General features: G+C 44.4%; 3 protein-coding genes across 8 annotated transcripts; 2 read left to right on the plus strand and 1 right to left on the minus strand.

Moving 5' to 3' along the window:
* LOC8064030 (ETHYLENE INSENSITIVE 3-like 3 protein) lies at nucleotides 180-3,797 on the minus strand. Of its 5 annotated transcripts, none has more exons than XM_021464585.1 (3): nucleotides 3,620-3,797; nucleotides 1,041-2,991; nucleotides 180-894 (listed from the first exon to the last, which is right to left on the minus strand). In XM_021464585.1, the coding sequence occupies exon 2, from the start codon at nucleotides 2,900-2,902 to the stop codon at nucleotides 1,046-1,048; it is 1,857 nt and encodes a 618-aa protein (XP_021320260.1). In that variant the 5' UTR covers nucleotides 2,903-2,991; nucleotides 3,620-3,797; the 3' UTR covers nucleotides 180-894; nucleotides 1,041-1,045. The 5 variants fall into 5 exon arrangements, with proteins under 5 accessions (XP_021320260.1, XP_021320257.1, XP_002445904.1 ...); XM_021464582.1 differs by having other exon boundaries at nucleotides 1,041-3,021; XM_002445859.2 differs by having other exon boundaries at nucleotides 1,041-3,024.
* Nucleotides 8,963-13,562, plus strand: LOC8055179 (lysine-specific demethylase JMJ30). Of its 2 annotated transcripts, XM_021465763.1 has the most exons (7): nucleotides 8,963-9,509; nucleotides 10,401-10,610; nucleotides 11,477-11,605; nucleotides 11,695-11,841; nucleotides 12,434-12,526; nucleotides 13,042-13,161; nucleotides 13,230-13,562. In XM_021465763.1, exons 1-7 carry the CDS (start codon nucleotides 9,084-9,086, stop codon nucleotides 13,419-13,421), a joined length of 1,317 nt encoding a protein of 438 aa, XP_021321438.1. In that variant the 5' UTR covers nucleotides 8,963-9,083; the 3' UTR covers nucleotides 13,422-13,562. The 2 variants fall into 2 exon arrangements, with proteins under 2 accessions (XP_021321438.1, XP_021321439.1); XM_021465764.1 differs by lacking the exon at nucleotides 13,042-13,161.
* On the plus strand, nucleotides 23,049-26,365 carry LOC8064031 (IRK-interacting protein). Its single transcript, XM_002444732.2, has 2 exons — nucleotides 23,049-23,547; nucleotides 24,540-26,365. The coding sequence occupies exons 1-2, from the start codon at nucleotides 23,245-23,247 to the stop codon at nucleotides 26,064-26,066; spliced, it is 1,830 nt and encodes a 609-aa protein (XP_002444777.1). The 5' UTR covers nucleotides 23,049-23,244; the 3' UTR covers nucleotides 26,067-26,365.

Below are 27,225 nucleotides of genomic sequence, written 5' to 3' on the forward strand. Positions count from 1 at the left end.
GCTTCGATTGCATTCGTAATCGGTATACCGCACCTCGAGCAGCTGTACAAGTCTTGCGCCGCAGAATCTAAGGGGCCCTTTGGAACGCATCAACTGTATGGAAAATTCTCAGAAATTCATTCGTTTTCAATGAAAAGCACAGGAAAATGGATTTTTTTTCCTCACATTCCAAAGGATCCTAAAAGAGAAGATTTTACCCTGAACATTTTGCTAGAACAAGGAAGTTTGATAACTTGCCAACCCAAGTGTGGCAAAACAAAGAGGGAAGCGGTTACAACCCTGGAGCAGTTTAGCCAGCGCCGGCAACAACTCGGATAGGAGCTCGCCTGCCGTTACAGGGGAATAAAGGGTTATGGAAGATTACAGAGGAAGGGTACTAGTGCTACCTCCGATCAGCCCCAGGAGCCTTGGCATTTCGCCCCAAGTGCAGGCGTCTGCCATGGCCTCTGCTCACCCCTGCCATTCCCGCAAGATTACAAATGCATGCCCCACGCAGAAAAACAAAGACGAGCAGGACAAAAAGCTACTGCAAATCCCCAAAAAACTGTACACGGCAATAAATAAATAAAATAAAATCCTTTAAACGGCTGCGGAAATTCTCCGCCAGCAGCATGATGCCACCAAATCCTAACTTGCTCTACAGGCTACAAGTTCACGGCTTACGACAGTATAGCATTTGACATCCAGTACAGTCAAGAGAGCACCCTAAACTACATTATTGATGTTATATTACAAAGCAATGACCTTCTCAGGACGGCGCCACAAATGGGTCACGAGCTGCAGCTGCATCAACATTCCACTGCTCCATCAGCATGTCACCCAACTCTCCCAGTAACTGGCTGCACGAGCATGAACCACCTATCCACGCCATAGTTACCAGGTATGAATTGGACACTGCAAACATAAGAACCGGCCAGGTAAGTAATTTCAGACACAGGTATATGTCACGAAGCAAAAGAAAATGCTACCATTTTACTTGCCAAATTCATATAAGAGAGGTTGTAGGTAACCAAAGAAGTGGCAATTGAAAGACAAACTACCTGTGTCATGTGCCCAGGTACGGCATCAAGTCATCGTCGTCCACCAAGTCATCAAAGTTGAGCATCGGACTACTGAAAGGAACGAGGCTGAAAGGAAGGCCACCAAAAGTGCTGTCTCCAGCCTCGCCGAAGAAAGGGTCGTCCATGAACTGCTGGTGGGTCTCACCAACTATTGTCCCAGAATTCCCACTGCCTGCCGTCGGGAGACTGTAAGAGTCATTCGTGGCGAGAGCTCCTGTTCCAATGATAGGCGCTTGGTGATCCATAGGCAGTGGTAGTGGCTGCTGCATTGCCAAATCCTGATGAACAGCTTGTGAAGGATTAAAACCAATAGGCCCAATACCAATATCCTGCCGAAACGAGTGTCCAGACCATGAATTGGCAATATCGCTGCCTTCACAAGCCAGGGGATGGTCGCCCAGATAAGTGCTTGATTGAGCAGCACTTGCAGCCTGGTTGCTGTTGTAGTTGTTGATCACAGCACCAGGAGATAGAAAATTCCCTTGACAATCTCCGTGCTGCTGCAAAGCTCCAATTGTAGGGGGGGCATGGCTAGAGCTCGTTGGCTGGTTAGTCATGCCCACCACATCAATTGGATCAATAAGGTTCATACCATCAGCTGCATTGCACGATACATCTGGCGGATTGTCATTTCTTTGTGTCACTTCAACCTCAACCTCAGCAACTGGAGAACGAGCTGAGGGGCGATTCCGCTGTCGAGGTTTAGGTTTTGTCGTTTCTTCCTTGCTAATAGCTAGTTGGTTGGAGGGTTTATCATGACGCTTTCTCTTAGGCACTCTAGTTGAGATCTGCTCCCCTCTAATCTGCAAAACAGGCTGAGCATCTCCCTCATCATCTTTGGATGATGTAGAACGAGGAGGCTGCTCCAGGCGGTCGACATCATACTCATCACTGCTGCTATATATGCCCTCAGTTCTGTCCTCTGAAGTACTATGCTGGGTAATCGGTAGTAAAGCACTGCCAAAACTGTGAATAGACTTCTCCTCGCGTTGCAAAACACCAAGCCAAATGAGGCTCTCTTTTGCAGTCATTTTGTCCTGCAGACACTTTGATTTCCTTACACGATTTCTGATCTTATCAAAGTTTGGGGCCATGTGCTTGATCACACCCGTCAGAACACCAACTTTCCAAACCTTCTTCAGATCATGTGGTTTCCTGTACGGAGGCGCTTCTCCCTTTGGAAGGCCCAACGCAGGCCACCATGGCTCATTCCCTGATGGCCACCAAGGGGGCGGGACACCCTTATCCAATGGATAGCTTCGCTGCTGTGGGCTGCAGTGTTGCATCAACGCTGAAAGCAATGAACCCAGAGTGCCGTCTTGGAGATCCATCAAGCTATGCTGGTTCATGGCTCCACTGCTCTTAGGATTACTCAGCATCGAGTGCTCAACCTCATATTTTACAATCGCCGCTGGCCCATTCTTATCAAACTTCACCTTCTCCTTCCACCATTCCCTGATGTTATCCGATGCACCACTGACAGGCTTCCCTTTCTCAGGAATGATGCCGTACACGAACCCCCGCGCATTGCACACTTCCATCAGCTTGAGCATGTACTTCAAGATCCCATCCTGAGCCCTCGTCATCTTCTTCCGGAGAGCTTGATCTGAAATCTTCTTTGTCTTGGACTTCTCCAGCTCCAACCGCTGCAAAGCGAGCTTCTGCTGCCTCTCCCTGATCCTCTTGAGCTTGACCTTGTCTTTCCACATTCGCCGGGCAAGCTCATCAGCATCAATCTCCTCATCACTGACATCATTCTCGCTGAGGTTGTCAATGCCATCAACCTCAAAATCCGTTGCGTCCCCTAGCTCGGACGCGATAATAGCAAGATGGTCCGTCATGATCACTTCAAGCAGTCAGCTTCCTTAACCAAGTTGCATCACACCATCAAACTTCCAGCGCTCAGTTGCTTTGTATTCTCGCTCATCAACTATTCGAATGAGGAATCGATCGCAGCAACCTGCTGCACAGTATATGCATGTGGTCAGAACCTTTTAAAGAAAAAATATATACTACAATGCAAGTCACTAAGGAATAATCTTACGAATGAAACCAAACAGCAATATGTTTTCTGGCAATCAGAACATTTTAGCACACTGCAATGATCGATCACTACACACACAGTAGGCAAAAATGAAAAATTAACTAATCCGATTCAGTCAGTCCAATGGGGACTCGGAGCAAGCCTCGCAGACTCGCAGTCCAAAGACATCCATAGCACTGCTCGAGCCAAAACTACATGCATGACAGCTAGAAAAAAAAATAAATCGATATTGTTCTACAAAACACGACCATTGGCCGAAACAAAAGGAACTTGAACCCAAAAACCAATCCAACGACCGCACCAGCCACCAACCATCCCCAACCACTCGATGATCCCTGGAGTACCTCGGTCGACAGAGCAATCCGAATCCCGAACGAACCCTAGCCGACGCATAGAGAGGAGGACAGGCACGATTTACCAATCACCACCGGTCGAAACCGCCAAAGCACTCCACGAGAATCAATCGCAGCCGACAACAGGAGCTGCTCCAACGAAGCCGTCGGTCGATTCGTACCTTGTCGAGGGGGACGGACGCGGCGGCGGCAGGGGGCGGAATCCGCGAGGAGAATTTCGCGGCCGGGTTCGCGTCTCGCCGGCTCCGCTGCGGCTGGTTTTTATTTGGGAGGAAAATTGGAAGGAGCAGGGGATAGCGGCGGCGGTGGGAACAACACGCACGAGGGAGCGCGAGGGAGAGCGTGCAAGCCAAAAAGGCAACCCGCATTCGTGACGTGACCAGCCGAATTTTATTTCCTTTTAGATTTATTTTTATAAAAAATACATACATATATATATATATATATGTTATATATATAGAAAGAAAGAAATGCAGCAACATACGACATGCATTTGCATGTAGTAAAAAAAACAGAGAAACAGAAAGACAGTTGGTGCTGGGATGCGATGTGGCACGATGTCCGTCTGCGCCCGTCGCGTGTGAGGTGGGCCACACCGCATCTTCCACGGAAGATCCCGAACTACTGAACTGGGTCAGCCGTGATGCTGTTATTTTTATACTAGTGCTCCTAGTTTCCTAGTTCACCCCGAAATCTAAAAAGTTTTCAAGATTCTCTGTCACATCGAATCTTGCGGCACATGCATGAAGTAATAAATATAGATGAAAATAAAAACTAATCACACAGTTTGACTGTAAATCGCGAGACGAATCTTTTGACCTTAGTTAGTCTATGATTGGATAATATTTACCACAAACAAACGAGAGTGCTACCGTTTCGAAAACTTTTCGGAACTAAACAAGGCCTAGTTTAGGCCCTGTTTAGATTTTCACCCAAAATTTTTTCATCCATCCTATCGAATCTTTGAACACATGCATGAAACATTAAATGTACATAAAAAAATAAACTAATTACACAGTTTGTTTAAAAATCACGAGACGAATCTTTTAAGCCTAGTTAGAGCATATCCAACCATTATGCATTTGAAGTTATGCATTTTAGGCAAATTGCAAACCTCCAAATGAAAATGGCAAGGCTAAAATCGGGTGATCTCCAACCGTTATGCAAAATGCCAAGTCCATCATCTTTTTTTTCTCGGAAATTTTGTTTCGCGGCACTCCTTCCCGTGCGGCCAATCGATCCCGCGCCAAACAGCCCGCCATCGTCTCCCGTTCACCAATTCCCGCGCCAAACAGCCGCGCAGTACCGATCGTGAGCTGCGTAGTTCGTCGTTCCCGTTCGCAGTACCGATCTCCCGTTCCATTAGTTCCCGTTCACCGTACCAGTTCGTCGTATGTTGGCCATCAATTCGTCGTCGTACAGGTTCGCCCCTTGGCTCCAGTACCGATCTCCATCAGGTCCTGTTCCCTATCAGTTTCCGGTCGCCGCCATCAGTTCGTCGTCAAGGCAGGCCGCCGCCATCGTAGAGTCGTCTTATCACGCGCTGCGTCGTCCTATTGTGCGCTGCTTCGTCCAAACGCGCGCGCGAAGCTGGCGAAGGAGGACGCGCGATGCTTCTCCTATCGCGCGAAGTGGTGGCGGCGCGAAGGGAAGAAAAAAACCCGCGAGGTGGAACCGAGAATCCCATGATCTCTATTTGCATAGCCGGACTCCTTTGGCATATATGCCAAGTTTCCCCCTCCAAATGCATAGCTATGTAAAATGCAAAGTCCAAATGCATAACGATTGGAGGGGTTTCTTTTGGAGTTTTATGCATTTTGGTAAATGCCAAGTCCATTTGCATAATGGTTGGAGATGCTCTTAGGGCACTCACAATGCAGACTCTATTATAGAGTCTAAAGTTATTTATTACCTCGAACAATGTGGACTTAGAGTCTAAATAAGACTTGGAGTCTTATTTTTTCTACCTCTTTCTTCAATAAATATGCTGCCACATCAGCAAAATACCATAAATACTATGTAATTAATTGTCTTGGACTCTATGATAGAGTCTTGCATTGCGAGTGCCCTTACTCCATGATTAGCCTTAAGTGCTACAGTAACTCACATGTGCTAATGTCATATTAATTATACTTAATAGATTTGTCTTGCAGTTTTCTGACGAGCTATGTAATTTATTTTTTTATTACTTTCTAAAAACTCATCCCGACATTCTTCCGACATATCCGATGTGACACCCAAAAAAATTTCATCTCCAATCTAAACAGGCCTTTATAGTAACAGCTGAATTTTTTTTAAAAGTAGAAAAGAATTGTTTGATTTCTGCAGCGAAGAAAATTGCTCTCTTCGGGCCAAATTTATCCTGGCCACAGGCATCTCTATCCTTCAAAAGCGAGAAATCGACCGTCCGCTGAGTTCTCGTGATTCATGGATGATCCAATCCAAGAAAGCTGTACGTGCAGCGAACCAGAGGCTGACTTCTTGCAAATGTTATGAAGAAATTAAACAAATTCTAATCAAAATTATCGGAAGAGTTCGGGGGGGGGGGGGGGTCAATTTCTTGTGATTTTTTGAACCCTCGGTGCAAGGACAGCTCAAACGCGGGGAAAGCAAGCTGTTCTTGTTTGTGTCGTGACGTGGGAAAAGAGCTGGCATTTTGTTTGGGGAAATCAGAAATCTGCTCGCCGACGGCCGATCTCACGCATGGCATGACGGCGGCATTCCTCGCGTTTTTCGAGGCCACTGATTGACCGGATTTTGGCTGTGAAAATAAAAGATTCTCGTGGTTATCGCTTGCCATTACGACGATGATGCACTGCCGATTCTCAGTCTCCACCCAGTTTCGATAGAGTACTGCCCAATCCTCGCATCTGCATAAGCGGCACAGGTTCGTTGAACCTGGACACCCTTCCGAGTGACCTGTCGTCGAGTGAAGAAGCGTCCAGGTTCGATGTATCTGCTACAGGGACCCAGCAGGAAGACGACGCCGCTTGTTTTTGGGCCGAAATGTAACTGTTAAGGCCGGCCCATATGAACGTTTACGGGCTGGATCCGCTTCCTAGAGTTTTGGGCCGTGTTGGTTGCATTAGGATGAGCTGGCCCAGGTACGAAACAGAACCACTACGTACAGCGGTACAAAGCCCGGTTGGCCCAGGTACGAAACAGAAAGTACAGAACCACTACGTAGTACGTACAGCGGTACAACTACAAAGCCCGGTTGGTGTTGCACCATTGTCTCTGGATATTTTATTAGCATCTTGTGAGGTTACCTTGCTGCTGCTCACGTTACCCTCGGAAGGGATTTTGTTGCTGAAGATTCTTGTCGATCCTTGGAATTGAAATTTCTTCTAATAATTAAAATTTAGACATAGGCTAATTAAGCTAATATAGCTGTGTATAGTATTATTAGTCATACAAGGAAGATACTTATACGTTTGTTTCTACTATAAGGAAGCGATTTGAAGAATATGATATAAGTTAGAGAGTAGAAATATGGCATGATGATCTATAGAATCAATTTTTATGTCTCATTCTATAAATTTGAGATAGGCTTATTTGTGAACTTGAAAAAATAGTGGAATATTAAATTCAGCATAATCCATTAAGTAGATTGTAATTCCTCTAAAATATGGCCCGTAACTAAAATTGGTCATTTGGGAAATTAAAAGGAATTTAAGTTTATTTGTATCGTAAAAGATTAGACAAATATTTAGACATCATGGACGTATCCTTATCAAATTCATTTTGACCCGATCTTGCTCGAACAAAGGCTAGAAAAAAAAGAGATCTAAAAAAAAACCGCGCCACTTGTCCTGTCAAAAGCAGAGTAATGGATGGCCGGTGCGCAATCAGCAGGCGAAAACGACGATGATATATTAATATCTGTGTCAAGCAGAGGATTGCATCAGTTGTCGGCAAATAGTCGCTGCAAACGACAATTCAAAAAGGTCCCGAAGATAAGATGCTGTACTTTCAGAGGGCGAGTATATATGTCTGCTAGTCTTGCTTCTTTAAACATGGTATTTCTTTGAGCATTTCTCTCCCTTTTTTTGCAAAATAAAAGGGACAGGAAAATTGTGTGGAAAAAAAGAGAGAGTTGAGTTTCCCACTGCTGTGTGATGTGGACTGTCGGGAATTCCTGGACACCGTGGCGCTAGTGACGTGGCGTGGAAACTCGACACACCACTCGACAGGTGGAGATATGTGTGACGTGGAGGTTCTACGCGCCACACTCATAGCTGTCCACGTTGAGTACACGTAGAGGCTTTTATGTCACCGTCACCAAAATATCTCCCGGTCTCCACTGGTAAAGTGGTAAAGGTTGCATAAAGCAATCATCAACGTCACTTGTTATTGCTACCTTTTAGTCTTTTACGGTGCTGCCGTTCTCTTACAAGTTACAAAGATGGTCTTAATCAAATAGTCAAATTGATATTATAGGAGAAAAGAAATTGAAGTCACTGTTGGTACATATCTTTTTATTACCATGGAGCAAGTGACGACTACTACTAATTTTTCTCCCACAACGGCCCATAAAAACTCTAGCCTAGAAGCTCATGCATTAGATGATTTTGACATATGAGTATATCAAACCTAACATTGGTCGGATGTGGGCTTATGCAGCCATCATGAAAGTACCTCTCCGACGGCCTGATCATCATTGCTCCATTAGTGAGTTGCATAAAGCATTCTCGAGTACTTCTCCATTATACTTAGCACTGCACTAAACAATGATGGTGAACTTTGCAAAGCTCAATAGACCATATATACTGCTTACGGTGAAGTTACAAATATAGATAATCATACATGCACATACACAAAATCAGCACAAAACATCCTGCGCATATGAATGGATACATCACCTACCAGCACCGAAAAGGACAATACCATTGACTTTTATAATAAATTAAAAAAAATAGGCAAGTTGAGAAAGTCTAAAGTCAGTTCGTTTAAGTTTATCAACGGAATCTGCCAAACGTTCAGCAATATTTTTTTCTCACACAATAAATTATGCTATGTCTTATCAGCCAAACAAACAAGAGCCAAGTCATAATTTTTTATAAATGATCGTATTTTCTTGAATTCATACTACACTGAAAAAAAAAAAGCACTAAAGCTGCTCGCCCAAATGGCTACCACCGTGCAACTGAAAATGACACCGAGCATAAGAGCGACACGAAGGACAAGTGTTAACGAACAATTTGCTACTTTATTAAGCAACACTCTGCCGGAGAAGCTCCTCCTCCTCCAGCCCCGGGAAATATCTTGCTCTGTTGTCTCTTTTCTGGTCTTCCACGTGATCACTCTGCTTCTGAACTTTCCGGAAGGTACGAGAACCATCTTTCTTCGCACGGGCCCACCCGACTCTCGCTTCGTAGCCGTTGGCACTTGGCAGTTGGCACCCAAAATATCTCGCGCAAAAAATATCTCACCTGCAGGCTGCAGCGAGGACACCCGCCGTAAATATCTCTCGAGCACGGGGCCGGCCGCCTGCGCCTCTCTCACAGTCTCACTCGCTTGCTCGGGTCGGGACGTCGGGTGCCTGCCGCGCTGTGCGCCCGCCGCTTTTGGGCCGCGCTTTTCAATTCAATTCCTCTGCGGCAAAGAGCGGCCGATCGAGGAGCAATGGCCACCGGCGGGGAGAAGCGGGCGGCGCTGCTGCGGCAGATAACGGAGGAGGGCGGGTTCGCGTTCGTGGCCTCGGCGGAGAAGGCGGCCGCGGGGGACCTCCGCGCGGCCGAGGCGGCGCGGGAGATGGCGTGGGAGCAGCTGCACTCGGCGCCCCGTGCCGAGGCCGGCGCCGCCGCGTGGCGGGACGCCTACGCGCTCGCCTGCCTCCACGTCGCCGGCCTCCGCGCCGCCGCCGGCGACCGCAGCGCCGCGCTCCGGGCGCTCGACATGGGGCTCATCATGGGTGGGGGCCTCCTACGCGCCGAGCTCGACGACGCCATCGCGGGGCTCGGCCGCGGCGAGGCGGCCGCGGTCCCGGTCGCCGATGGGGATGTGCAGAGGTGGGAGGAAGGGATCGCGCGGGGCCGAGACCTTGCCGATGTGAGTACTCCTATATCGTGGCCCGTCGCTGTGCTACGATCTCGCATCCGCTTCTGTCGATTGCGTTGTGCAAATGTAGTGCTTCGTACAGTCATTTCAGGTTTCACCAACGGCGTTATTGGTTTGGATTGTTCTGTTTCTGTACGAAGTTGTTTAGTAGTTTCATCATGCAGTATTTCTCATCTCATTTTAAGTTAGCCGCTTGACCAGCATATATGAGAAGCACGGAGGGTGACTCTATCACGCGTATCTCAATGATGAGCATCCTCCATCCTAGTTGGTTTTTATGTTTGAAGAGGGGAGTACATCAGGTCCCTAATGCTGCGCCATCATACCTTCCTAGGTCCATACTAACTTTGATCGGTCTTACAGGTGCCTCAGTTGAACTAAACAGACTATTTGTTTCAGAGGTGCGGAATATTCGAGTTCCAGTAGGAATGCTGGCTTAGTTTCCTGCATTTGGCGGTCACTTGGTAGAGAAACTTTGACTTCTGATCAATTCGAGTTTAGTTGTTATTTGGAATCTGAAATTCAAGTAGGATGTACTAGATTTTTTTTCAGGTTTAGTTGTTCACAATCTGAAATTCAAGTAGGGTATACTAGATTGGGGTTCAAGGTACAAAATGGAGCATCTTCTACAGATTATCTGATTTTGTTTAACTACTTTAGTGCCTGATTTTGCATATTTTTGGTGTTCCATCCTAAGTTACCATTACTCAAAGTCATGGTTTGCCATGTGCGCTGATTCTTTTCTAGGAAAATTATTCACTAAATTTCTCATTTGCATGACTAAGTTTAACCAAGGTAGTGACGTAGTGTACAAAAGTTGAATTTAATTTGTCATATTTGCACTACATTACTAATTTATCAATTTTCCGCTTTTAATGGTAGGTACTGAAACTTCTGCCAGTGAATTCCCTATCTTGTAAGCAAATTGAGAGGCGATCATGCATTTCATTGGAGGCATTTATACGTGATTACTTTTTATGTGAGTCCCCTGTTATACTCAGTGGATGCATTGAGCATTGGCCTGCAAGGACAAAGTGGAAGGACATAAAGTACCTACAGAGTATAGCTGGAGATCGGACTATTCCTGTTCAGGTGACTACTTGCACTAGAACTCACATGTAAAATTGCAAATAAATTATGCTTTTATTTGGGGGAAAAACATAGTAACACTTCATCCAACAAGTGCATCGATTCAATAATTTGTCCAGTTGCCATTAAGTACTCAAGCTTATTTTTCAGGAGTTAAGTTGGGCTGATTTAAGGAATAACGGAAATATTGAAGAGTCTCGCCTGTTCCATAATTATCCTTTGTATTACTATGGTACCTAAGTTGACTACTGAAGATGTAAATTTGAGGTGCGCAACATAGATTAGTTTCAGTTGCTAGGACACTAAAGATCCTGAACTCTTCAAACTAGATCTAAAATTTATTACATTTGGAAAATCAAATTATTACATCTGGCTATCTGCATTATGCGCTCCATTATTATGCTGTCATAATTGATGGTGTGAGCAAAATGTTTTTTTGTAACTGGTGGCCCCTTTTATTTTTCATATGTTAATCATAACTTCTAACACCATGCTTCTGCTTACAGAATTTCCTTTACCATCTATTTTGAAAGTATTAATAAAAGACAAGTTTAGAACCAAATTCTTCAATGGCTCATCATTAAAAGTTGCCTAACTTTTGGATTACCAGATTTGCCTTACCCGATCATCTGCATTAGAATATTCTAGTATTCATGCAGAGTTTAAAAAAAATGTGTGGCCTTTGTTATCCATGGATAACAAATCCTGTCCATAAGAAATTGCTGCTTCTCTTTAGAGCCTGGGCTGTAGCTTCTTTTTGGTTAAGTTAGGTCTGCTTTCTGGTTGAATATACTGTCAGAAATACTTCGAGGTACTTCAACATTTGGTGATACATGGTCCAAGTGCACTCATAACAAATGGTGCCACAGGTTGGAAAAAATTATGCATGTACTGAGTTGAAACAGGAGCTTATCACATTTTCTCAATTTCTTGAGAGGATGTGGTCAAGTGATTCTGCAAACTTGGCTTGTTTAGCGCAGCATCAATTGTTTGACCAGGTGAGAAAATTTGTGTACCAACCAAACCCATGCATCTACTGACTTAGCAGTTTACCTAACATTTGGATTTGATTTGTAACATTTGACAGATAAAGGAGCTCCACGAAGACATTTCTGTTCCTGAGTACTGTTTAGCTGGCGGTGGCAAACTCCAGTCACTTAATGCTTGGTTCGGTCCTCATGGGACAATAACTCCATTGCATCATGACCCACATCACAACCACCTTTTTGCTCAGGTATGACACAAACAATATCTATGTTAAAACCCTGTTTGTTCATGTCTATATTCTTGAGTTATGTGTGTTGGTTACCATGGATAATTGAATGCGCCATGTTTAAGAAGTTGGCCATTTTATTTATTGCATCAGTACTCATGTCCTACCACTATTTTCTTTTTATTATTGCTATTGTGATATGATGGTTTGTTTCTCTGGCCACAATTCTAGCAACCGTGTTGCTTCATTGCTTGGCATTTTTTTCTGCTTTCAGCAGGCTTTCTAGTGAAGTCTTACAGAAACTATTGTTCTTACTTCTATGCTTGAAATTAAAATCAGCAAGCTTCCTATACAAACAACAGGCCGCAGAAAAACATGTTTGAAGTCTTCCTATAATTTTACTAGGAGGACATCTTGTGTTTGTTTCCTTTTATCGAAGGCAAGTTACTTTCAGTCCACAAATCCCTGTAACTGAGGGAAAATGCCATTTAATTCTCAGTTTGACTTTGAAAAACTAATTTATTCAAAAAGACAAACTCCTGTGCTGTTTGAATATGTGGAAATTAGTTACTTTCTCAATTAGTTGATGTATCTGGTTGTTACTCCTTGGCAGGTTTTGGGAAGGAAGTATGTTAGACTCTATCCTGCCTCTATATCCGTGGGCCTATACCCTAACCCAGAAAGCATGCTAAGCAATACTAGTCAGGTGAGTAGTCTGTTTAGATCAATGATGCCCACATGCATAAGTGACATGAGTGTAAAAATTTGATTGGAAACCTTAAAGCTGTCACCTTACCTTGTGGAACTGTCCATAACTATTTTGTTGCCTTATTTTAAATATTTCTGAACCTGTACCAAATATATTACCTTACATAATAATCTCAACCTTGATGTTGAGATTCTGTAAATGAGCTATTTTTTCTAATCATTCTTGTAACAAATAACTATGACAAGCAAAGTCAGGTAAGTAACCTGTTTTAAACAAGCACTATATATATAGAATCATTCTTTCTGCTAAAAACATGACTGTAAAAACTTGATTGGATACCCAAAAAACTACTAGCACTTCACTTTGTTATTTAGAATCATATTGTTGCCTGAAGCAGTTCCAAACATGCTACGTGACAATGAGATTCTGAAAATAGAGTGAGTCTTTAAAAAAAAATTCCGGGAATAGAGTGAATATATGGCAACTGCAATATGACTATTTGATGGTTTTAGATTTTCTTCTGGACGCCCTGGCAACCTATCTTTATTGGAACCCTCATGTTCAACTTTGCTTCGTTACAATCCAAATCCATTCATAGCGTTGTGATCCTGAAGCTCTGCACCGCCAATAAGGTTATTGAGTTCTGTTGCAAACAAAATTGAGCTGCATGTGATTTTGTTGCTCTAATATGTCTTAACAGGTAGATCTTGACAACATTGATGAAAAAGAGCACCCGAAGACTGCAGCTCTTGAATTCATGGATTGCATATTGGAGGAAGGTGACCTGCTTTACATTCCCCCAAAATGGTGGCATTACGTGAGATCTCTTTCTATTAGCTTTTCTGTTAGCTTTTGGTGGCGAACGTCAGATCTTCCTTCAGGAAGTTCATAATTGCTATTGTTTTGACAATTTTGATCATCCATGATGTTTCTATCATCAGATTGGTAGAGACCTAATAAAACTTTATTGCGCCCATGTTTCATGGTCTGCTGTTGTGTTTGTTGAGCCCATGTTTCTATCATCATTGGGTTTGCACATTTGTTTTCACGGCAATGATTTAAACTGTTGACTTCAAACATACTAAGTCACTATCAGGTACTAGCGTGTTCGTTTTACTGTGAACTGATTCTACCGTATGGCCTAGCTGTGTTCACTGATTGATATTTTTCTTTTTTTTCTTAGTCAAAGGGTTCACTATTAGTGCTTAATCTGTCATTTCTGTACTTGAGAAATAGGGAACATGTCTAAAAGTAACTTGAGAGCCAGCATGTTATGATTGGCTTTACCCCCTGTGAGATAAGCCAGCCAGAATAATGCTGGTTTGGTAACTTTTGCTCAATTATTCTGAATACATCTGATGTCTGCTCCTTCAGCCTTTCAGATGAAAATAACTCTCAGGCCTTGTTTAGTTCACCCAAAAACCAAAAACTTTTTAAGATTCGATTTTTCAAGATTTTCTGTCACATCGAATCTTACGACACATGCATGAGTATTAAATATAGACAAAAATAAAAACTAATTACACAGCTTGCCTATAAATCACGCGATAAATTTTTTGAGCCTAGTTAGTCCATGATTAAACAATATTTACGAAATAAAACGAAAATGCTATATTATCCAAATAAAAAAATCGGAACTAATCAAGGCCTCAGATTGCCTTTACCCGATAACTAGATGAAGACATGCCGCGATAGCTCTAATCTAACAAAAGCAGATCGCAGTTCGCACGATTGCACGAACACTCCGTGCTTTCAGAAGCACCGAGGCGGGGGCGGCCTTATACAGGACAGAGGAAACCAATTTTTTTTATTTGAATAACCTAAAAAAACAAGCTTTTACAAAAAGCATGTATCAAACTAATAAATTTTCAAAAGTAGACTTTTTAGTCATGCTATAAAAGTCATGCCATGATATTCCCTCTCTCCACAAATAAATGTCTCGTTTCTCGAGAAGTCAAATTTTTTTAAGTTTAACCAAATATATTATAAAAATATACTAATATTTATCATATGTAATATGTATCATTAGGTTGAACATGAAATATACTTTCATAATATACTTATTTGCAGATACAAATATTGATATTGTTTGAATATTTTTAGTCAAACTTAAAAATGTTTGACTTCTTGCGAAGCGAGACGTGTATTTATTTGTGGATGGAGGGAGTATGCCTCTTGTTTTCAATTAGAAAATTATTCTCGTGACGCTTTATCTCAGCCTTAGGTTAAGCTGTTTTAGCCTTACAATAGACTCCAAACAACCAAAAATGCTTAACATTAAAATAGACTCCAAAAAAAAAACTAAATTCATGGTATGTAAAGTAGTATTTTTTCCATGAAATTCATCAATATATATACCTGCTTAAGTAAAACCAAAGTTTTTTTTTAACAAAACACATGCTAAAAAATAATTTTTAATTCAAAATGAAATTTAAAAGTGTTCCAACCAAGGTAATCCAAATGTTGTATGTCCTCGTCACATGGACTCCAATCGCTGGTTGAGACTCCAACAGTTACTTAAATATTATTATTATCAAGAACCATGTACGGAGTAGTTTTTAACAAGCAAGATTAGAATGACAAATGAAATTTTTCGAAAAGAATATTTCTTGTTTTAGTATTAGATTAGCAAATACCTCCTCCATTCTAAATTATAAGTCGCTTTAACTTTTTTGATACATCTAATTTGCCATGTATCTAGACATACGTTCTATCTAGATAGTAGAAAATTAAGTTTACCAAAAAAAAAGTTAAAAAATAACTTATAATTTAAAACGGATGAAGTGTATTGCAACAAGAAACAAAATTCCTCGCACATTCAAGAGGCATAAACATGGCTCAGAAGGTGAATGACAAGTCGATTTTTTATGCACATTAATCATTCCGGTCTAATTGAACGAGATGAGAACATTGATATACTACCTTTTTACATGGGTGTGGAACAAAGTAACACTTTATAAATTTTATGGATTATTAAGCAGACAACATGATTTCTACCTTTTTTGTAGGAAACATGTAGATTACATTTTTCTACTCCTTTTGTCGTGTAATATAGCTGATTGAAACATTCAAAAAGCTATAAGTAAGGGATTCTACGGGACAAAACAGTTTGAAAAAAATATTTCTACAAAATCTCATTGATCTTGTTGAACTATCGTAAAAGTTAGATGTACCTTCATTGTCGTGCCATATAGGACAGCTGATATGGCACCGCATCAGCTAAAACAACTACCAAAACCAATCTATCTAGGAGACAAATCCGACAGTTTCAGTATTTGAAAGGAGTCTAGAAAACTGAATTTCTAAGTAAGATAAATCAATCTTATGCGATTGTTTTTTTAGAAACACTTATGCGATTTTTTGAGGGAGGTCAAATAAACTAGTTCCTCTCTGAAACGCGTGGTGAGGATATATAGAATGAAGAGCGGCCCAGCGTACGGGAAGGGCCGAGCCCAGTTATCCTGAGCGGCGCAACATGCTGCAGCCCGCAGGCAGAGCGCAGCCCACCACCGATGCAAATGCAGCCAGCCCCCTGCTGCAGACCGGGTTGCCGCAGGCAGAGCGGCAGGCAACGCTGGCTCGGCTGCCTGCATTTGGCTTTGGCATCTCATCTCATCTCATCTCTCAAGTTGTCAACCCGGTCCGGTAGGTGTGCTGCACTGCACTGCACTGCACTAGTGCCCTCCGCTTCCTTGGCTCCTCCTCCATGGCGGTAGGCTACTGCGCCACTGCGACTGCTTCTGCCACTGCCACTGGGGTCGATGATCAGGCGGCCCGCCCTAGGTGCAGCAGCAGCTAGCGGTCGTCCCGGTCGTCGCTGGTGGGTCGCCGTCCCGGGGCCCGGCCAGGCCAGCGCCGCACCGGGCGCCTTTACGCGGCCGCGGTTCCTGCCAGCTGCTGCCCATTGCTTTGGCTTGCCCGTTTGCCCCGACTCGCCCGCGGTCCCCGGGCGGGCGGCCCCGTCGCCGTGCCCGTGCGTGTTTTCGGTCCCGGCGAAAGAAAAAGGCTGCCTGCCGCCGCGTGCGTCGCGGTGCGCGCGCAACCGAAACCGACGAGGCCCAGGCACAGGCAGAGGCGTAGTAGTAGTAGTAGTATCTGGAGGGAGTAGAGTAGAGTAGAGTAGAGTAGAGTAGAGTAGATTCCTCGCGGTGGCCGCCCGTATCCGGCCTCGTTCTCGGCACTTGCGCCGGCAACCATTTTCAGCTGCATGCGAAGAGCAACGATGATGATGACGGTCGGCCGGCCGGGTACGCCCACAGCACACGCACATGGCCGGCACGTCAGCTCGCGGGCCGCGGCCTCGTAAAAAGTTTTCAAGATTCCATATCATATCGAATCTTACGGTTCATGCATTAAATATAGATGAAAACAAAAACTAATCACACAGTTTGACTGTAAATCACGAGACGAATCTTTTAACTCTAGTTAATCTATGATTGGACATTATTTACCACAAACAAACGAAAATACTACAGGAACTAAACAAGGCCTCACTTGTCAAGCCCAGAGAAAGAGGGGGACGATGGCACGCACGCAGGCGCAGCTCATCATCATCGGCGCAGAGGTGCTTTTGCTTTCATGTCCACGAGACCACCACAGGTGCCTTCTGTTTCTCTTCTCCGATTTCCACCAGCGACTGGAAACCGAAGAAAGGCCAGCACCAGCAGGCACAGCACAGCTAGCTAGGTCGCTCCACATCACACCATAGGCCTTGTTTAGTTCCGAAAAAATTTTTGGATTTCGCTACTGTAGCATTTTCATTTTTATTTGATAAATATTATCCAATCATGAATTAACTAGGATCAAAATATTCGTCCCGCGATTTACAGACAAACTGTATAATTAGTTTTTGTTTTCGTTTATATTTAATGCTTCATGCATGTGCCGCAAGATTCGATGTGATGGGGAATCTTCAAAACTTTTTGGATTTCTGGGTGATCTAAGGCCTTGTTTAGTTCTAAATTTTTTTGCAAAACAGGCACCGTAGGATTTTCGTTTGTATTTGACAAATATTGTCTAATCATGCACTAACTAGCCTCAAAAGATTCGTCTCGTCAATTTCGACCAAACTGTGCAATTGGTTTTTATTTTCGTCTATATTTAATACTCTATATATGCGTCTAAAGATTCGATGTGACGGAGAATGTGAAAAATTTTACAAAATTTTCTGGAAAGTAAACAAGGCCTAAACAAGACCATAGTATGTGTGTTATCGCTGTGGCTGTGCATGTATGCGCCCCAAGCAAATATTATTGGCGGTCGGTCGGTCGGAGTGGTGCCGCGCGTCAGTCCAAACAAGCAAGAAAGCGCGTCATGCATGGGCATGGCCCCGCTACCTTTCTCGCTGAATGCCAGTATGCCACCACCATCGATCTGGCCACCAGCTCCGACAAGAGCTCTCGGATGAGATCAGGCCCCTGCTCGTCTGAGTGGGCGTTTTATAAGCAAATGTTGCTCCCATTTCTAAATTATATTGACCATAGCGAATGAAAAGCGTACGTTGTGCTGCTGACAGGTACGGTACAGTCCCCTAGCTATCGTCTGCTACACTGTTACTGTTACTGGGCGGTGTCATTGGATTGGGTGGCGTTTACATTAGATTAGATGGCCTATTCCATTATTATTAAACAAACGGTGCTACTTAATTACGTGATCACCATCAATCACGCACGCAGGCAGGCAAACATCCCCTGTCACGTTGGGGGTAGTAGTAGTAAAGTAGTACAAGAGCTTTTTTCGAAGCTGAAGTAGAACCCTGATTAGGAACCATCTGACGGCCGAGTTACTGGCCGGGTTTAGGACCTGCAAGGCTGCACCCTGCACCTGCTCTGGTCGTCGTGTAGCAGGGTAGGAGTATCCACCACACCACACCACACACAGGCAGACACTACAGCACGCTGTTACCAACCCCGTGCCGTGTGTGCCCGCGCCCGGCCGACGCAGCATGCATGTACGACGCACGAGACATATACTTGCGCTAGTTTAGTACCACGGCAGCAGTGCGCGCGCGTTCGCTACACCTACCAGGACTGTGTCACCTGTTCGCTTGACTTATAATAAATTTTTTTTTATCTCACAACAAAATAATAAATAATACTTTTCCATATCTGCCTTATCATCGAAATGAAATAACGCCCATAAATTCTTAGCTATCCCGTCAAATCTTCAGACACACATATACGGAACATCAAATCTAGAATAAAACTAATTATACAGTTTAGTTGTAAATCAGTAACTTAGATATGCTAATAACGAATTATTTAGGCTTAATAATTTCATCTTGTAAATTTCAAGCGAGCTATATAATTTATTTTTATGATTAGTATCCTCCCGACATGCTTCTGACACATGTCTAATGTTCTTTTCACAGACTAAGGCCTTGTTTAGATGAACCCAAAAACCTAAAACTTTACAAGATTTCTCATCATATCGAATCTTGTAGCACATGTATGAAACATTAAATATAGATAAAAAAAGATAACTAATTGCACAGTTTATATGTAAATCACGAGACAATTTTTTTAAGCCTAGTTACTCAATGATTGAATAATATTTATCAAATAAAAATGAAAGTGTTACGGTATTGAAATCAAAAAGTTTTTTTATCACAAGGCCTAAACGAGTCCTCCGAGGCGAGCGAGAGACAGAAACCGAAGAAAGACCAGCATGCAGGCACAGCACAACAAAGCATGTGCTATCGTTGTGCATGCGCCCGAAGCAACATGCATGGCAGCATGGTACGGAGTGGTGTGGTTCCGCGTCAGTCCAACATGCATGGCCGCTGCAGTACCTTTCTCGCTCAAAATGCCCACCACCAGCCATCCAGCCACGAGCTAGCTCCGACAAAAGCAACACACGCTCACACACGCCTAGCAGCTCTCAGAATATCATCAGATGAGATGAGATGAGATGACCCTGCTTGTCGTCTCACAGTGATAACGCAAGCAAAGCTGTTCTCGGTACATTGTGCTGACAGGTACACAGTACAATCCCCTAGCTAGCCAGGCGTGCTACTGGCGGCATCATCAGGCATTCAGGCAGGCAGACATCCCCTGCCACGTTGGGGGTAGTAGTGATAGTATTGAGTACGGAGAGTACATAGGCCCTGTTTAGTTCCCCTCCCAAAAAATTTTCATCCATCCCATCGAATCTTTGGACACATGCATGGAACATTAAATGTAGATAAAAAAATAAACTAATTACACAGTTTAGCTGAGAATCGCGAGACGAATCTTTTAAGCCTAGTTACTCCATGATTAGCCTTAAGTGCTACAGTAACCTACATATGCTAATGACAGATTAATTATGCTTAATAAATTTGTCTTGCAGTTTTCTGGCGAGCTATGTAATTTGTTTTTTTATTAGTTTCTAAAAACCCCTCCCGACATTCTTGCAACACATTCGATGTGACATCCAAAAAATTTTCATTGCGAATCTAAACAGGCTCTATGAAGAGCTTGTTTTCATAGGAGAGGGAAAAAAAAGAAGAACCATCTTGCGGGTTCGGACCTGTGCTCTGGCCGTGCACTGGAGCTAACAGTATTTATACACCATACCATCAGTACGTCGTGCACACAGTAGTCAGAGACACACCCAGCACAGCACGTAACAGGACAGGACGGCGCCGCCAGATGCGACGTACGTGTACGCCACGAGACGTATACGTAAAAATTTCCAAGATTCCCGTCGCATCGAATCTTTGGTCGCATACATGGAACATTAAATAAAGATAAAAATAAAAACTAATTACACAGTTTATCTGAAATTTGTGAGATGAATCTTTTGAGTCTAGTTAATCCGTGATTAGGCAATGTTTGTCAAATAAAAACGAAAGTACTACAGTAGCAAAAAAAACTAAAATTTTGCGAACTAAACAAGGCCTTAGTTGCACTAGTTTTATACTGGGAAGTACAAGTACACGAGAACAACAAGACAACGAAGGTACATGTCGATCGGTTTCATATTATACGTACAAATGCCTTGTGAACAAACAGTAGCCAGGCACAAAAAGGCTACAGTACGTGCCCGGCCCCCCCCCCGCACAACACAAACGTCGTCGCTGGAGAGAAGAGATCCAAGTTGCTGCCTGCCTTTCTGGTTCTACTACTATTCCACACACATGCCGTACATGATTGGATTAGGATAAGCTCAGCTTAGGCCTTGTTTAGTTCCAAAATATTTTACAAAATCGACACTGTAGCTTTTTCGTTTGTATTTGACAAATATTGTACAATCATGGACTAACTAGGCTCAAAAGATTCGTTTCGTCAATTTCGACCAAACTGTACAATTAGTTTTTATTTTTGTCTATATTTAATACTTCATGCATGTGTCTAAAGATTCGATGTGACAGGGAATCTGAAAAATTTTGTAAAATTTTTTGGGAACTAAACAAGGCCTTAATAGCTTCTTCATTATTCGTGGCATGCGATGCAACTAGTATATATGCAAGACGCTTCCATCATCAGCTGGATCGTAACTAACGTGGATTGTTGGATTGCCTTCTTCCAAAGCCGGGCCACCGACGACGACCCTACATATATACAGCCACACAGCTAGCTTCTGCAATTGCCACGGTTGGGTGCTGGCGGTGTCGATGACAGACGACGAGAACGAGACAGTGGGGGCGTACGTGCAGTGTTTTCCTTCAGCGACCCAATCATATCATATAGCTTGGCCCTGCACGTACACGACGCTGCAGTGCATTGGGCGCGTTCGCCACACCGCCGAACGGGCATGGCCATGGGGACTGCATCACGTAACGTACCGCGTGTTTGGTTGGAGAGCGGGGTGAGCCGGGTCGGAGCGAACACGTTTCCGTGGCTGTTTGGTTGGAGGATGGGAGGGTTGGGTTGGCTCCAGAGTGGAATATTCTTCTCAGATGCGGGTTGGACTCGTCCGTCAAAATCTGGCGGACGGAGCCGCTCCAGCCGGGTTGATGTTCACCAAACACTGAATTCCTTCAACCAAACACTGAACGGAGCCGCTCCGTCCCTAATCCTTCAACCAAACACTGAAATGGGTTGGGTCTGTCCCAAAATCGAAGTGCAACCAAACACTCTTTTAGATTGGCTCCGTCCTCAAAAACTGAGTTGGATCCAACCCAACCCACCCAACCCCAACCAAACACACGGGTACTGAAGGAGATCGATCAACCGGAGGTACGGTGGTGGGGGCGCACGCACCAGTAATAACTGGTGCAGCAACAGGACAATCCTTTGATGCCGCGCGCATTCGTTCGTACGTGGAACCCTTTTTAATAACAAATACTACTAGTTAATTATAAAAGAAAATTGATGATGGTTGCATGTACTCTCTGTGTCCTAAACTCCTGATTAAAACAATATCTATATATAGTTCATTCTTTTCAATTAAGTACATTTAACCTCGACCAAATTTATATAAAAAGAGTGCCAACAATTATGACACCAAATTAGTGTACTTAGATACACCATAATATACATATTTAGATATTATAACTACTATTAATACTCTTCTCTATAAGTTCGGTCAAACATAAAAATGATTTGATTTAAACCGACTACAGAAATTGATTTATTCACAAACAGAGGGGGTATATACCATTATCATATCATCTCTAGCTTATCTAAAGCCCACTTGCCTGGTCCATCTTATTCCCTCGCAAAATTTGTTGGAGCTTGACATTAGATGTTTGACATGTGTGCGGCTTCCTTGCTCTCTTGTAGAGTCTATGTTAGCACAAATCTGATGTAACATTTTCTATTACCCCTTTACATCAGCTTCTTATATTTGCTCTAAAAGAATAATAGCGTGCCATTGACAGACTGGAAGGGGTTTTGATGATGCCTGCCTTAAGATGCACTCTTCCATTGATACCATGTGCTCCATCCTATACGTACAAAGCTACAGATCTTCAAATCCGCTGCTGGCCTGTGGCCTTCTTCATTATCATTAGCAGCCCGAATCACACGGATAAAACAAAAGCAGAGAAATGCGATACTACGTTAGTACTACACACAATCTATAAAAGAGAGAAGAATGCTCGAGTTTATCCATTTGATGGTGTAGAAGTATACATACATGCTGCCGGATCACTGAGCCCGTTTGTGCTTGTCTATAAAGCTATTACTAAAAATATTATTTACTATTTTTTTGAAAGAAAAATATTATTAGATGACAAATAGAATCGGCAAATAAGTACGAATGAATGGAGCCCCGCTAGCCAAGCAAATCTAACCGGCGCCTAGATTGCCAGGATATGCACGCACTTGACGTTTTTTTTTTTTCTTTTTTGACGACAACGCACTTGCCGTTTGACTTGCAACTGACCAACCGAATGAGCTGATCCTCTCGCTATCTAACCGATAGCCGGTAGAATAAGGTCGCTGATACGATCATCCCCTCCCCTCGCAACCTGCAGACGGTGAGCGAGCATAAGATTTCATTTCCTACAAGTCTCTCTGCAATTATAATTATAAAACACAAGGTTTAAAACAAAACAGGCAACCAACCAGGAGGAACACGCCATTATTCCTTTCTTCCCCCCTCAGCCTGCGGCACGGCATCCAGTGTCTCAGACTCCACTGCTTTAATTTCCAGCCCCCACCCCCCAGGCCCCAATGACGAGAACTCCCCCGCCCACGCCTCCACTCCACGCCTCCGGCCAGCCGCAGTAACTGCAGCGCAGCCCAAGCCACCAGCCAAAGGCGCGGCCTTTGACCCGCGCCGGCGCCATGGCTGCGGACGCCACCGCCACCGCCTCCGCCTCCGCCTCCTCCTCCTCCGCCGCCTACCTCCCGCCGGCGCTCCCGACCTCGCGCCTGGACATCCAGGCCGCTGTCGCCAAGGCCGCCGAGCTGCGCGCGCTCCACGCCGCGCTCCTCCAAGGCGGCGGCGGCGGCGCCTCCAATGCTGGCACCTACGCCAGTGCCAGCCGCAGCCCCGCCGTCATCCGCCTGCCGCCGGCCGCGTCGCCGGCGCTCACCAGGCCGGTCCTCCTGCCCGCCGCCGCCGAGGACTACCCCGTGTTTGCCCCGGTAAGCGGACCGCCGAGCCTCTCAAACTTGTTGCAGTTGCAGCCACGTTTGTTGTTTGTTTATTTGGTTCCAGGGGTGTGTTTGTGTGTGAAAACCTGGAAGGTGCCTCCTTTGCTGCTGGATTCGCATGCCCTGCCTTCCCATGCTGATGTTTTCGCAAAATTTGTGGCTATTAGATTGTTCTTCTTGTTGCGACAATGTTCTTTTAAGAGGTTAACTTGGATTTCTAGGCGTAAATTACAGTTCAATCGATGGAGTTTGGTTGGAGTCATGCTAGAAGCCGAGAACAGTAAAGCGGTTACTTGATTGCATTTCATTTCACAGAAGCATCCTGGTGGATCTGCTGTCTAGATGTTTTCAGTGACTCCCAACTAAGATACAGAAAAAAGGATTCGTGAAGATAAATCTTTTCTCATTTTTGTCCGTACAGCTGTCGAGGAATGATTTTTGCTACTTCATTTGTTTTCTGTCAACATCTAAAAGCATTCTACTCATACGCTTTGGCGGAATATAATGAGCCATTTCCTCAGCATTGGACTGAACTTTATTTAAGCTGTCAGGTTGTCTGAAAAGGTTGTTTTGCTGCATGGTGGAACATCATTACCTCAATATATAAAAATTCAGGGTCTCATGGACTCCAAATCGATGTACATAATCAATTGATTTTTTTTAAAAAAGATATAGGTGGAACCCTGCTTTCAATAAAGTGCATTACAAGAGATTATGGCCACAAGGGCCCAGAACTGGCTGGGGATGCCAGCATAAAGTAGAGTACTGACACTCGCGAACATGAAGAGTCAATTGATCAGTATAGTAGTATCATGTCTACACTGAAATTATGAAACACTAAATGGTTGCGTTAATGTGTTGCTTGCTGGTACAACATTTTTCTATGGATAGTGCTTGTTTTGCTTCATGCTGCTGTACTTTCGATTCCATTTCGTACTGTAACTGTAGCATAAACTTTGCTGCTTGCTTTGATGAATTCCCAGACTTATGATGAAGAGCCCTTGGGTGGAATGAACTACATTCGGCAAGATAACAGGAGTCTATCCGAGAACTGGAGTGGCATCGGTTTGGACCATGATGGCCTAGAAGACGAGGTGGCATTCTCGGATTTCGACAATCACAACACCTTCTCTTCGTCAAACAGCGAGCTACATTTTTCTTCATCAAATGAGCACCTGCGGAACAGAAAGGCATGCAGAAACCATCTGTTACTCCTTCAACCCACCCTCTCTGCTGACAGTTTGATTAGGTCAGCCAGCAGGTTGACAGACTTAACTGAATTTAAGGCCGTCACAACGTGTAATACCTGCAAGCCTGCAACTATCAGTCGGGACACTGAAGCTGATGCCAAGTCCTTGAAGAACCTCAATAGCACCGCGCCCCTGTCAAACTACCACCCTGCTGCCTTCTCCCGGACAAGGCACAAAGGGCCACATATTCTCTCCTGGCTCTTACCAAAGTCAAAGAGGAAACCGAAATCAGACATGTCGCCGAACACCATCGAATGTGAGAACATGTCACAGCTTCTGAAGGACTGGGGTGTGTTCTCACTGGAGTCCCTGAAGAAAGAGGTTGTTGAGGCCAATGAGCACAGGGACGCTGCCCTGCAAGAAGTATCTGAGATGAAACTATCACTAGGAGAACTGACTACCAAGCTAGTGAGCCTGGAAGCATACTGTTCGGAATTAAAGAAGGCTCTAAAGCAAGCGACGAGCGCAAAGAACATGCAATGTCACTCAAAGAGATCGACTAGGTCAGTTAGCGGGAGCAGAGACAATTCCTTGCCCGTCAGTCATGAGGTTATGGTGGAAGGGTTTTTGCAGATAGTATCCGAGGCCCGTCTTTCCATAAAACAGTTCTGCAAGGTATTGATACAGCAAGTTGAAGATGCTGACAACGGACTATCAGATAAACTAAATTTACTCCTACAGCCATATCAAATCACGCTCAGTGACAAGCACCCGAAACTAGTGCTGTACCACCTCGAAGCTCTGATGAACCAAGCAATGTACCAAGACTTCGAGAACTGCACGTTCCAGAAGAACGGGTCGCCCAAGTGCCTCGACCCTAAGCAGGACCGGCAGGAGAGCTTCGCGTCGTTCGTCGCGCTGCGCAACCTGAGCTGGAACGAGGTCCTGAAGAAGGGCACCAAGTACCACTGCGAGGATTTCAGCCGCTTCTGCGACCAGAAGATGAGCTGCATCGTGTCCACCCTTAACTGGTCGTGGCCATGGGCTGAGCAGCTGCTGCAGTGCTTCTTTGTGGCATCCAAGTGCATCTGGCTGCTCCACCTGCTGGCCTTCTCCTTCAGCCCGCCGCTGACGATCCTGCGGGTTGAGGAGAACAGGGCGTTCGATCAGACGTACATGGAGGATGTGCTGTTCGACAAGCAGCGGTCGCAGAACCATCCGCTGCCGTCGTCGTCGCAGGTGAAACTCATGGTGCTGCCTGGGTTCTATGTCCAGGACAGGCTGCTCAAATGCAGGGTGCTCTGCAGGTACAACAGCTAGATCCGGAGCATATATGTATATCTGTTGCTGATTGGAGGTGCTTCTAGTGTACTTTTGACTGATTGTTAGTGTGATGCAGTAGTATTTGTTCTGCTATAGGTTGCAAAGTGCTATATACTGGGATGCCAGAATGTCATTTTGACCGTTGACGTGCCTGTCAGTCAGTATATTTGTAACATACTTGCGCCGTAAGAGAGCCATGGTCTGTAAGAAAGATGTATTCAAGATTTTTAATTTAACAGATTCCTCCCAACTTTTCGAAGGTGAAAAAGGGGGATTTTGCTTAACAGTTTTCTCCATTTGGCATTTTTAGATAAATGGATAGTATTACCCTGTATCAACCAATTCAAAGATGTACAGAGCTGTCTGTTATTTCAACTTCAGCCAAAATGCGGGAAACACGCAACAGTGTTTTCATTATCTCAACAAACATTAGAAGAATTTCTGTACGGTGATGCTCCTCTTTTGAGATGACGACCAGAAGCAAGCCTAATGTGAACAGCGAGTAATCGAGATGAACACCAAGACATCTGGTCTGTATGTGGAACAAACAGAGCGAAAGCAGAGACTAGCTGACACTGACAGAAGAGGTTAAAAGCAAAACCGAACGGCTCAGCCTCAATTCTCCGTTCTCCGCTGAAAATTATTGTGTTACAAATTCAGCTCCAAAGTAGACTGAGCATAGCGAGAGCGCGAGGGAGCCATGGTGGCAACGGGTTTCCTCTTCAGATAAAGAAGCATCTGGGCAGTGCAAGGTGACATACAGGTGTAACGCGCATTTAAAACGCTGTAATTTCATTTAATTTCAGAGGAAGAAAAATTCAGAAATACAAAAAAAAAATCTGGCGTTCCAATGTTTTTTAGAAGGCCCAAATGGGGTTCAATGACTAAGGTAGCCCACAGTTAGCGAAAACGTCCGGCCCACAGGCTCTCCTCCTACTGCGGAGGCCTCCCGTAGCAGCAAGGCCCAGGATCCCGCAGCCCATACTGTCAGTCTTTCACGAAGCCCAGCAGCAGCGCAGCAGCAACCCCTTCGCTTCGCCCGGCGGCCGGCCTGCGCTGTTTGACCCTGGCCCAGGCAGCGATCTCCCACAGGCCACACCGAACTCATTGCGATGTGTTGCCTGGAGTGGAGTGGAGTGGAGTGGACAGTGGACTG

The sequence above is a fragment of the Sorghum bicolor genome, chromosome 7 (assembly GCF_000003195.3).
Source record: "Sorghum bicolor cultivar BTx623 chromosome 7, Sorghum_bicolor_NCBIv3, whole genome shotgun sequence".
In the NCBI taxonomy this organism is placed as follows: domain Eukaryota; kingdom Viridiplantae; phylum Streptophyta; class Magnoliopsida; order Poales; family Poaceae; genus Sorghum; species Sorghum bicolor.